Source organism: Tympanuchus pallidicinctus, unplaced genomic scaffold (assembly GCF_026119805.1).
Source record: "Tympanuchus pallidicinctus isolate F22 unplaced genomic scaffold, pur_lepc_1.0 scaffold2, whole genome shotgun sequence".
NCBI lineage: Eukaryota > Metazoa > Chordata > Aves > Galliformes > Phasianidae > Tympanuchus > Tympanuchus pallidicinctus.
The window spans coordinates 10,753,995-10,766,616 of NW_026294721.1; the positions used below are offsets into that span (position 1 = coordinate 10,753,995).

The window sequence follows — 12,622 nt, forward strand, 5'->3', positions numbered from 1 at the left end:
AAGCTCACGAAATGTCTCAAACACAGGGCATCTTCATATACATAAATATATACAACATGAAACAAGTCAGCTGACAAACAAATAATTTAGACGTCACAGCAGCAATGAACCTATGGAGTCCCATTCCAAAAGATGATATTCAAATTATACTTCATCAGCTACTCTGGGAACATACATCTGGCTGTGGTAGTTACAAAGGAAGCCAAGTCTAAGCTGTATATTCTTAAAGCCCGTCAGAGTTAAAGAGAGTTGAAGCAGAGTTTACAGAACAAACACAACTCTTTCCTTATCTTCTGTCACTGCATTCTCCTTCAAGTTTCTCTTTTTTTCAGATGAAACCTCCTCAGTTCCACCACTCTATTTTCAGAAATGGTGAACTTTGGGCTGCACTTTTCAGGTTACCTTCTTTCAAGAAAGATGACCAACACTGGGCGCAGTGCTCCAGCTTGCCGAGTTAAATACGAATACCCCATTACTCCAATCAAAAAGTATCTCAGCACATCTCAGAGGCCAATTAAGTCACGAGATCCACAAGCACTGACGTGATTTTGCTAATCAAATTCCCTCAGCCCACGGGCACTTATTAGCACGTTCAGACCTCAGAAGTATAGTAACAACCCAACAGAACCCACAAGTTCATTATGAGTATGATAAGCATTCTTAGGGCTCACCTACTAAATTAGAGCCCATGTAACATGTATTGATATGAGTTTCAGTGTTATTAATGTCAGGCACCATTAACAGGGCATACTTACCCATAACTCCACAGCTAAATGGTAAGAGCATTTACCTGGAAGAACATGGACTGTACCTCAATGTCTTCTTTTTTTTTTTTTTTTTTTTAAATTAAATCTTAAGACAAGATATATAATTCAATTTTAAAGAACTTCAGTGTGAGTTATTGCCACATTCCTGCTGTAAAACATGCTATAATCCTGAATGGAGTGCTAAATACGGGAGGGAGGAAACAGCCAGATTCTTTTATGTTCTTGTAAATAGGAGGTATTGAAAAATGTGTTTGCACACGTACATAACACAAGTTTATGTGATGCAAAACCAATCCATCCACCATTACATCATGACCTACATTAGTATTTTCAAGTTCATTACTTAGGCAAAACACTGGAGATACTCATATCTCAGAACACAACTCAAACATTGTTAGATAACAATGAGTTAAACAACACATTTAAATATTATCGTAAGTCAATAAAGTCTCATTTAAGGAATCCTTTAGAAAAACTGACTGCTGCTAATCATACCCTCCCTTGCATATGTGTGGGGTGTCAAGAAGGAATGTCTCTCCTAAATGATTTTAGTTATACATTTTTTTACATTGATTTTAACACCGATGAGAATACTGCTACTCCTGACAAGAAACAAGTTCAAACAGTCTAACTGTATGACACTTGCACCCCTGCACACAAAATAATCATCATCTTTACTACAGCTTGCTACATAACCAATACATTAAAATCTGTTGCCTTACTGCTTGAAAATTTTTACATATAGACTTAACTTCAATAAATTTAAATGTGCTCTCAAGTTAAAAAGCCAATTACCATCAGATATGCATTAACTGCTCTTAGACAAGCCCAGAGTGCACGTGCACTCTCTTGAGGCACACTATATATAGGAAGGCTAGCTGACCCAGTCTTTCTGAGTTTAAACTGTAATCAGGCTCCTCAAGTCTCCTAGGAAGAGCTTAATTTCAAACCAAATTGGAGTCTAGACTGCCAAAAGTGTATGACCTGAGAACAGGAAGCAGTTAGCTTTACTCTTGTGACAGAGAATATAAGGAAAATAGAATACTAGAAATTTCTGAGCAGTAATTGGTACCAGTGCTTTTTTCAAGGCTTGCAGCTATCATAAACTTTGAAGCCACTATAAGTTTATAGCAAGCACATACTATTTTCTTGTATGGGTAAGTCATCGAAAAGCGCAAATCATCCTCATGGAGCGCTAAACTTCAAGAAAGGAGATCTGTAAAGAGGCTGGAAGGAAAGTCTCTCTTCTACTATCACCATTTATTCATTTATTACGTTCCACCCTATGATAAAGCTAGACAGACTCTGTTATGCCTGGTTAAAGGTAATTTCCAGAATCTCCTCTGACTTATAGCCTTGGTGTATTCATTTTATTGGTGACTTTAATCACAAGGCCTGGCACAAACAGAAAATCCCCAGACTCTGGAGAAGCAGTAAGCCACAGTTATTTGATTCTGTTGCACAAGCAGCAGACGACAAGCAGTAGAAGCAGTAATAGTAATTAATTCACAGGAGAATGAGAGGAGCAATAAATGAGGAAGAAAAACAAGGAACTTTTTCATTCAACACAAGTTTGCTTCAGATTTAGCAAGAAAATGGTTACTCTCCCCATATATGATTTAGTGTTTCAAACCTGTAACTAAAGAGTATACAATCAGTACAACACAAGCTGATTACAATTGTTCAGTTAAAAGCAAAGAATTCCTTCCTAAAAGAGATACTACAACTGCCAGGTATGCAGAGGAAGAGACCGAAGAGGAAAAGACCACCTCAGATTCACCTTATAAGTATCCATGCAGTTTCTCTGGGTCAAATATTGGAGATCAAGGATTTTTTTTTTCCCTACAAGAGCAGAAGTAGCTAACAGCAAGAAAAGCTTGGCTATTTATGGCTGGAAGGGTATTTTGTTTTAAATCTTTACTTAACCTACAATTAACTGAGTGAAAAATCTGAGCTCAACTCATACTGAGGCTCGCTTACAGTGCTGCGGTAGCAACGTACATTTTGCATCCATGCTTTACTTCATTTTATGTCTAACACTCACAATTCCAGGCAATTACCCCTTCTCCAGAAACATTTCTGTGCCTAAGTTGACATGCGATAGTTCAGCTCCACAGTCTTCTACTTGGAAATAGTAAAACTCATACTGACATTCATATTGAGAAGACTGACTTCAGATCTTCCTCTTGGTATTTTAAAATAGGCATGAATCAAAACCAGTAATATTTCACTACTCAAAATTTATGCACGCTTTAATATATGTAAATCATAAACTGAAAGTCTTATGTTAACAGATTCTAGAGTGTACACGAGAATACACATGCACGTGTTTCCAAAGCTATGCAAGATGACACTAATGCCTGAAAATGGTTAATATTTCACAGAACCACTTAACGATTAAGGTTCAGAAGGACCTCTGGCAGTCATCATGTCCAACCTCCTTGCTCAAGCAGGGTCACCAAGAGGAGATTGACCAGGACTGTGTCCAGATAGCTTCCAAGTATCTCTAAGGGAGGAGACTCCACAACCTTTTATGGCAACCTGTGCCAACGCTATGCCACCCTCACAGTAAAAAACAAACAAAAAACAGTTTCCTGATGTTCAGGCAGAACCTCTTGTGTTTCTGTAGAATATATTTTCCTAGAGAGCTGTACAACTACAATCATTTAAATGGAACTGTCACCTGACAAATTGCTGGTTACCAGCTGTTAGCTGCAAATTCCGTAATTTTGCACATCCACGTACCTCTTCGAGCTCTCCTGAAGAAACAGGATTATCTTCATAAGAGGGGAAATGGCATCCTGCTTTACAACTGCAAAACCTGCTAGTCTCCTCTCGCGGCTCCACTATTCTGCAGTTTACTTTAGAGCTCTCCATTACCCTCCCATCTAAGGATTCTTTCATACTGCATTCTAAACATGGATCTTGGTTTCCTACTGGTAACATCCCAGCAGACTCTTCTTGGGAATCCAGTGATGTCTGTGCACTCTTCTCCATTCCAGACTTTTTTAATCTGGGAAGAAATTTTCCAGATTCGAGCTCTGATTTTCCATAATAATGCCCTTCTTTTTCTGCATCTTCTTCCAGAGGTTTGAGATCTGCTTGTGGATCCTCAAACACATCTACTTGGGAAGGGACAGCAATATTTCCCTCATCTTTTTCTGACTCAAATTCTGACTCACTTCCACCACCTGGAGAAAGTTCAGATGCAGAAATCGGGCGAAAGTGAGTCCTTGGAGAAATCCTTATAGCCCTGTATTGCGTTCGATCAACACCACATATCCTGGGATGTAAAACCTCACTGTCTGAATCAGAGCACAGAATTGACTTAGGTTTAAAGCTAGGGCTGAAAGATGCAATTCCTTCTGGCTCAAATGAGCACTCTACGTGAAGAACTTGAGAAAATGGATTGTTCAGGTCAAAGGAAGAGAATGAGTATTCAAGCCCTGGTTCTTCAACTTGAAAGTTACTGCAAGCTCCCAGTAAGTCTTCATGGAAGATAAAAGAAAAACCCTTATTTAATCCATTATCTCCACTCTTTGATTGATCGCTCTGTTCAAATGACACAAATGGCCTCCATAACTGCCTATGACCAGGGGCAAAGCTATTACCTGGAGTCATAAAAACATCTGTACCAGCAATTGTCACTACATCAGAAGCTGCACATTGCAATAAGCTCCCTTTTGAGTGACTAGGTGGCACCACTGCCCATTCTCCATCACTGTTAAACGTTTTCAGCTCCCCATACACACCACCAAGTATAAATGAGTTTTCTTTATCTTGGTTAACATCCCAAGGTTTTGACGGTGTAGTATAGTCACCACCATCTACTTTTGACAAATCATTTGAGACAAACGCTCTCTTCTCTAAATTCTCTTTTTGACCTTCCCAAAGGTGATACTCTGATCTCTGCACTGCTTTATTGGGCTCCTGGAGGGTTTCAACTTTTGCTTCTGTATCCAAACAGCAGCAATAGTTATTTACATCAGCTGAAAACAATTCATCTTCTATTCCTTCTATTTCTAACATTGCTGCAGAATTTCTGTCTGTCATATTTGTCCAAATATCTTTAATAACCCCTGAGCTGTAGCCATCTCCATGTGGACTGCTTGCACTACACCCCTGTGTAGTTTCAAAGTCTTTATTTTCTGCTTTTTGTTCGAGCTGAATACCACAGACAGATTCTAGCTTAGATTTTTTTTTGAAAATCAAAGCGGGCATTTCTCCTAAAGTTCTAGCTTGTTGCTGGCAGGTTTCTTCTGGCAAAAAGTCTAGAATTTCTTCATCTACATAACCTGAAGACACTCTAGGAACTACATAATTAATATCTTCTGCATTAAATTGCGTGGATTCTTCATACGGAATATTTAAAGTCTCATTGTCTGAACGTGTTTCTTCTGAGTGTGACCATGGACTACAAGTTCTTGTTGAAAGATTGGAACAGTGTTCATTTTCATCGAAGGCACTATTTTTGGTCCATATTAGCAACCTAGACTGTGTTTTCCCAAGAATATTAGCAGTGCTACTAGAATCTGCATTTTCATTTCCCAAGTTGAGTGTTTCAAAAGAAAACGGTAAAACAGAGTTACTGCATTGCACTTCAAACACTGAAAAACAAGAGTTTATACCAGACCCTTCATTAATATCTGAAAAGAGCTCTTGATTGCCAGCAAGCATATGTGAATTAAGCATTGTGCTGTCTAAGATGGGGGAGAATCTGATAGGAGAATCTCCTCCAAAACTTTCTCCATCTGCATCGCCAGAACTAGAAGATGAACAGCACTCCCAAAATTGAGCTAAATTACTAAGGTCTTGCAAGAACCACCCTTCAGCACCAACAGAGCTGGTTGAATCTGTCCATATTGCACTTTCCCCTTGCAACTCCATTCCATCTAACACTATGCAACATTCTGCCTCAAAATCATTTTTTTCTTTACTCTTCTGTCGAATCATATTTAAAATCCGACTCTCCCCTTGCATCGTATCTGAGGCACCAGGATCCAACATGGATTGATCAATATCCACTTCATAGAAGTGTGTTAGTTCGGACAGATGAACATCATCTAAATATTTGTCGTCCTCTGGTTGAGAACAAACTGAGGTCCCAGCGAGGTCAATATCCTCATTTAGAACTGCAGGCATTTCTACAAAGTGACCATCGATGAAAGTACCTGCTGCGAGGTATGTTTTATGAACGTTATTGTTGCTAATACAAAGACCATGCACTGATTCAGACAACTCTTCTACAGCCTCTGATGTTATGCCACATATATCTTCTCTGTTGCGGTATGTAGTCTCCAGCTTGCTTTTTCTGCTAAGAGGAACAAAGTACTCTGTGATCGGCTCAGTATACCACAAAGGCTCTTCTTTATATTCCTTTTCATTTCTGCTGTCTATGTACAAATCTTTTCCATCATTACCGCAAGCTTCTTTTCTTCCAATTTCTTTTAATGGCCTTTTACCTCTTTTGCACAGCTGTTTGATGGACCCGCTGCTGCTGCTGCTACTGCTTCCACTGTGGACTTTTCTATCGGCCTTTTCACCAGATTTCACTGCAAGCCTGCTTTGCCCATTACGCCCTTTTTTATTTCGCACCTCTCTTGTTTTGTGTCTCACTTTAATGCATTTCACTGATGCCCTGTATTCACCTTGATTACCACTAGAACTTGAGCCAGCCTCACTGGATCCAGATGACCAGGAGCGAGGACGCATCTTTCCCTCAGACTTATGTCGGACTTGTTTTTTATACAAAACAGGCTTATCTTCAATGGCGTTGTTGCTAAACTTGTTTTCTTTCTCATTTCTACTCTTCTTCTGCTGGGTTCTTTCATGTACAGCGGCAGGTACTTTATTACTTCTGTCTTTAGTTACTTCACTTTCACTATTGCAGTCCTTTGGAGAAGATGTATCTGTGCTAGTTGGTGGAGCAGTGGATGAAGATGAGGAGCTAGAGTAAGAGCATACTTTGGATTTATTCCACACGGTCATAATTTCCTGCAGGCAAACTGGCTTTTCAGAAAGAGGAGGAAATGCTTCATAGTACCTAAAAGTAATATAAAAAGGTGACATTTGTATCTTAGAATTTCAGACAGGCATTAAAATTAGAAAGTATTACTAAAAACACATCAAAACACTGCCTATCCACTTGTCAAAAAAAGCCTAGTTTGTTCTGTTTATACACACACCATTCACTGCCCTATTTATTTGAATGATAACAAAGGGGAGATTAAGATAAACTTATGGTTATATACTCATGCATGTTTTAAAAGATACTACAAAATAAAACTCCTATTTTTAGAAACTACTAAACTTCACTGTAGATGAAAATTGTGATTGCTTAAAATAGCAAAGGCCTGATCCCAAATTTATTAGATATTGAAGCTATTTAATAGCTATCTTAAAGGCGTGCAACTTAAAAATATAAATGAGGAAGTCCTCATTTTCAGTCAATTCAGTTCTGAATTTCAGTTGTGCACTGTTAACTATACACTGCAAAACACAGCATTAGCTTCTACATAGTTTGTTCTTCACTTATAAAAACGTTGCCCAAAAAAATCAAACATCAATATGCGTTTGAAAAGAAACCAATATGTCCCAACTTGTAGAAAAAAAAAGAAAAAAAGAAAAAAAAAGCCTTAGCTACTGGAAAAAAAAAAAAAAAAAAGATATTGCCCAACAGTAGTATAACGTGTAACAGCTCTGTCCAACAGGGACAAGATTGAAGCAGGCTATGTTGGACAATAAATACATGCATGCAGATTCTCATGTATGCTCCAATGAAAACCTTTTCAAAAACATTCAAAAGGCAGTTAAGTTAAATGTGAGTTCACAGAATCAGCTTCCTGAAGAAGTATTGTTCATTCAGCAATACTTCCACTAGACTGTTGCAAGCAATGGCTAAGAAGATGGAGAAAGCAGTATGTTCGAGAAAAGTCAACCACAAAGCTCCTGGATACTTCACTAACACCAGACTGAGGTACTTGGTATCCAGTAGGTCACTTTAGTTATGAAGAGATTAAGGATTATGAAGAGTTTCAGTTTCCCATTTCTGCAACAGAAGTTCAGAAGATGGAAAACTCAATCTCTTCTTGCAGTTTGTCAATCCATGCTGTTTTAAGGGCTTTTAATTCTTCTAGCTGACTTGGTTTCGAGCAGACTAAAATACAGTATTGGTCTGAGTTTCAGTTTACAGTCAAAAGAAGAAGGAAAAAGAAAGTAGTCAGGACTTTCTTATACTTAAATATGTAAGATGAACAAAAGAAGATGGCAGGAAAAAAAACCAAAGATTGCATAATATCCACAAAGCTTCAGATTTACCACTAAAAACTTCATTGTTTTAAAACACGAATATAGAAGGAGAAGAGAGCAGTTATGAGATATATTAATAAAATATGATTACATTAATAATAATAAATGCATACATTTCTACTTGATCCTTTGCTGTGGGAGATAAATCAGCTTCAGGAGACAATGAGCCTTCTAACTTTTTGTGAATCTTCTCCTCTGTTTTGGAAGAAAATTCCAAATGCTTAACAGAAAAGTTCAAAAAGCCAATACATTTTATACCAGTACTAAACAAAAAGCACCAGGACATACATCTATAATAGCAGTACGTTTTCATAAAATACTGTAAAGTTACAGAGCAATTTATAGTCTGAGCATCAGGGACACAGAAGACACAAGTTATTACCAAAGATTCAAGATTTCCACCATTGTCTTGCTGGCCTGGCAAATTTCACCAAACTGCTAGCAGCTGCAGGCCATTTTGTGGTTAGCAATGCCCCCGTTAGGACATTTCTTATTGAGATTTTAGTTACTTCATATTCAAATCCTATCCTCATCATACATTACTACATACAAAAAACAAGCAAACCAAAACCCAACAGTTTAACTGAACATTTTTAAGAACAACTGCATGTCACCAAAAGGAAGCATCCTTGCAGTAGTCGCTGTGTTTTGAAAGCATATGAAGGCATACTTCCTAAGCAAAAAGCAACACTGACTTTCAATTCTTTGTATTAGAATGTGTAAAACATAAATTAAAAAAAAAAAAAGATAAAAGAAGCTGTGAAATGCACACAAATGTTACTTATTTTTTTCTGAATAAATGGTGAGCACCATTCTGACTCAGCAAGGAAGTGTCACAACACAGTTCTATTCAATACTGAGACAAGTGATTAGTGTTTAAAAGCAGAAAAATGAATTGAAACAGCTAAAATCATTCTTTAAGCAGACAAATACTTATTCTTTATTGTTCATTTTACTGTAAGGTGTCAGAGGGTGCTGCTGGGTGCCCGAACAAACATTTACATGCAAAGAATTCACACTGGAGTAACAGCAACTTTATATCATGCCATATGCTTTAGAACATAAATCCCCCATTACTACTCCCCTAAAAGCCAGGAATTTCAAGCACACCTCCATTACACTTATTTGAATGATTTTCACAGAACAGCTAGCACAGAGTAATTTGAGGCCGATCTATTCCTTGCAAATATCAATATACAAAAGGAACAGAATCAAGCCTGATTTATTTTCATTTCTTTTGACAAGAAAAGAAAACAACGAATATGGAGTATTCACTAAGAAAAAGAAGTGTTCTTCTCCCAAGGCAAATGCTATTCACGAATGGCTTCTTCTTAGGCAGACAAAGCATACCAGTGTACGACTGTTGGAACTGTATGCAATTCTTTGAATGAAATTATTAATGTTTATTTTTAAATTGCGTGGCCAAAATGAAAAATTACCTGTACAGTTAATACAACACATATAACCTGAGAAGTTTGAGGGTTTATTTCTTACCTTGCTTACTCTGAAGGTCTTTCAGTTTGGAGCAAAGCTCCTCCACTAAAGTTTCAATCCCAGAGCTCTGCACAATAAACACCACCACAGAAGTAAAAAAAAGGAGGAAAAACAGAAAAACAAAACTTAGCAAAAAGGATATTCATTTTACATAAATACAACAAAACACAGTAAACATGTCTTGGCAGCCGTTTTCTTTTCACATGGTAACTAAATTATTCCTCACATTTAAATCCATTCCTCTAAGTAAATTCATTAGAGGTAAATCCCACTAATTCACACTAAGGTTTCAAGTCAGAAGCATCACTGTATACCCAAGGCTTTGTCACACTTAACTGCACTGTATCACTTGGTTTGGCTGAGTGTCTCAGGACAAAATCCAAGAATCAGTCCATCACTAAGATGCATTTCAGAAAGCTAAGTCTGAGCCCTTTTGCTGCTCAATTTATACCTGTGAGAAAGGGACTGTTGAAAAAGATGAAGAAAATCAGGTGAAGGTGAAAAGTAGAAGAGTGCAAAAGGACAAGTGCTGTGGAGGATACATGCAACACATACCCCATTGTTCTGTTGTTGCAATGCCCAATTTTTTCTTTTTTTTTTTTTTTTTTAACATTGTGTCGTTTGTTTAGAAGAGCAGAGGGAAAAATAAACAGCTTATTCACCTTCCCCTATAAGCCTCTATTTGCTCCTTTATTCCCCCACATAAGCCTTCTTTACACTCAAATTTCCTTTTAAGTCCCATTTCAGTGTTATTTACACATGCATTTGTTCTGCTTTTTCTATCTGCCTAGACTTGTGAGCAGCTCTCAGTACCAGAACAGCAAAATGCTGGAAGATAAACATGCATAAAGCAGAACAGTATGCTGCCAAGTGTCCCATAGGAGAAAACACCGTGCTGTTCTAACAGAATAAAACTTGGATGCCAGTCAGTGAAATACTGAACACTAACCTACAGCCTGAAATGACAATTTCCTGTGGAAGAAAAGCCAGGTGAGGTGAGTATTTTGGTACTCAGGGGTCACCTTTGGCAACTGCACTTTTCATAACTGCAAACAGAAGGTTGGAACCACAGCAAAAAGGAGCACAGGGCAACATGTGAGGAGGATGTGGGAAGCCACCTTCACATCACCCTACAGCTGGAAGTGGTAAATACGGAGCACTGGGCAGCTTCTTCTGCCCTATGCACAGATTCCCCAACAGCTCCATCTCGTCCCCAGTCTGCTTGGACATTGTGAGACTTGTACAAAGCTCCTGTGGAATTACCTCACCTTCTGAGTTTGACATGTCTCGTGCACTCACACGGAGTGAAAATGCACGCTCCCAAAGGTAACGTCAATCCCACGTCATGGTAAAGAAATGTATTCAAAGTTTAAGATTTGCTGTGTCACTATGGTGGCGAATTTTGTTTCCCCATGATATAAGAGATCCTTCTTTCTCCTGGCTACTGGCTAGAAATTGCTAAGAAACGTGAACGTATGAGATTAAAGCACAAATAAACTTTATGAAAAAGGAAATACTAAATTATACAGAGAACCAGCTTGTTTAAACCAGTGTCAGAAACATGCCCTTGAAAAATCATATACTAAAGCAATGACGTACACACTAACCTCTAAATTTTAATTATTTGCAGTCAAGTGAGAAAGCAATTTTCTGTTCCTATCGGCACTGCTGCACTGAAGTACAAAATATGAAACTTTATGCCACGTACTTAACTGAGGATGACTTAGCAGTATTAAACATCAGAAGGTATCTCCTACATCAGTAAATTTACAAACATAAATTATATTACTTAGAAACAACCAAGCAGCACAGTAAAAGGGACAAACCTACATAGCTGTAAGAATTGTCAATTTATATCTTTACCTCTTTTGACCCCCCCCTTCCTCCCCGCAAAAGGGCAACAGAGGAGGAGCTGGCCCTGTTTTTGCTTAGCTCTCAGAACTGTCTAACTGAATCGGCGCATGTAGCAAATACTCAAAATCTAAGCAACACAAGTTAAGGAAGTAAATCTGTACGATCACACCAAAACAAAAACAAAAAATCAACCCAGAACAGCAACAAAATGCTCACCATTGCACCGAAGAAGGGAAAACTTTTGGAATCAGACACTTCATTTCCTCCTGTACCATGAAACTAATACTCAAGTCAGCTGACACGCTGCATGCTGTCCTGCATAGCACTCCCATGTAGCTAGTGCTAGGTTTAAAGGAAAAAAAAAAACGAACCACGAACAACTGTGCAGAATGCCAAGTCTCCAGAGGCCACTTACTCAACCTCTTACTGCAGTCTGTAAAAACAGGCTGCAGGCAATGTAATGAATGCCTCAGCAACTATCTTCTATCTGATTGTGTTCTTATCTGAATATATGATTTATTTACTGAAATTTTTCATTGTTTAGGTCAATGCACAGCAGTTTCAGCAATCCTACTGCCAGAACGCAGGATATGCCAGGATATTGTGTGAGCTGCCTCAAGTGCTTTGATCAGGTTCAAATGCAAAGGCAGTCCCCAAATAGTACAAATATCAGAGTACCTTTATAAGTACTTTCCAATATGGAGGTCTTAGCACTTAATTAGGATTGCTTTTGTAATTCCAACATGAAAGACTTAAATCTTATGATCATCTCTAAGATTATTTAAACTACTGACCCAGATTTCTACTAACCTATTTCTCTCATTCGAATGACAGAAGATAGGGTATCATTTTTTTAATTCAAAATTCCATCTCGCATGTCAAATCTTCCTCCATACCAAACACATTTTATTCTGTCCTACTGTTTCCAATATCCTTCAAATTCATTCCTCTGCTTGAAATTACAGCCAGTTCCATCAAAAGTTTTGCTTTTTGGCTTTTCATCAGCTGGCTGAAGCAAGGGAAGGATTACATAAAGGAGAGGTGTTATATTACTGGCACAGGAATGATTGTGCTAATAGATAAATTAAGCTTCTGAACTCACCCAGCATGAAAAAGAACAGTCAATCTGACTGCTTGAGTTAAGAGGACTCTCACTACTAGCCAGCCTTGCTTACTAACCAAAATGACTCCATTCGAAG

General features: G+C 38.1%; 1 protein-coding gene across 2 annotated transcripts in view; it reads right to left on the bottom strand.

Annotated features, from left to right (window-relative positions):
• The window catches only part of KIAA0232 (KIAA0232 ortholog), a 61,952-nt gene that overhangs the window by 9,755 nt on the left and 39,575 nt on the right, over window positions 1-12,622 (bottom strand). For both annotated transcript variants that reach the window (XM_052681528.1, XM_052681529.1), the window contains 3 exons: window positions 9,570-9,636; window positions 8,189-8,270; window positions 3,513-6,810 (listed from right to left, as the gene is read on the bottom strand). In XM_052681528.1, the coding sequence (XP_052537488.1) occupies window positions 3,513-6,810; window positions 8,189-8,270; window positions 9,570-9,636 (3,447 nt within the window). The remainder of the gene's footprint in view (window positions 1-3,512; window positions 6,811-8,188; window positions 8,271-9,569; window positions 9,637-12,622) is intronic.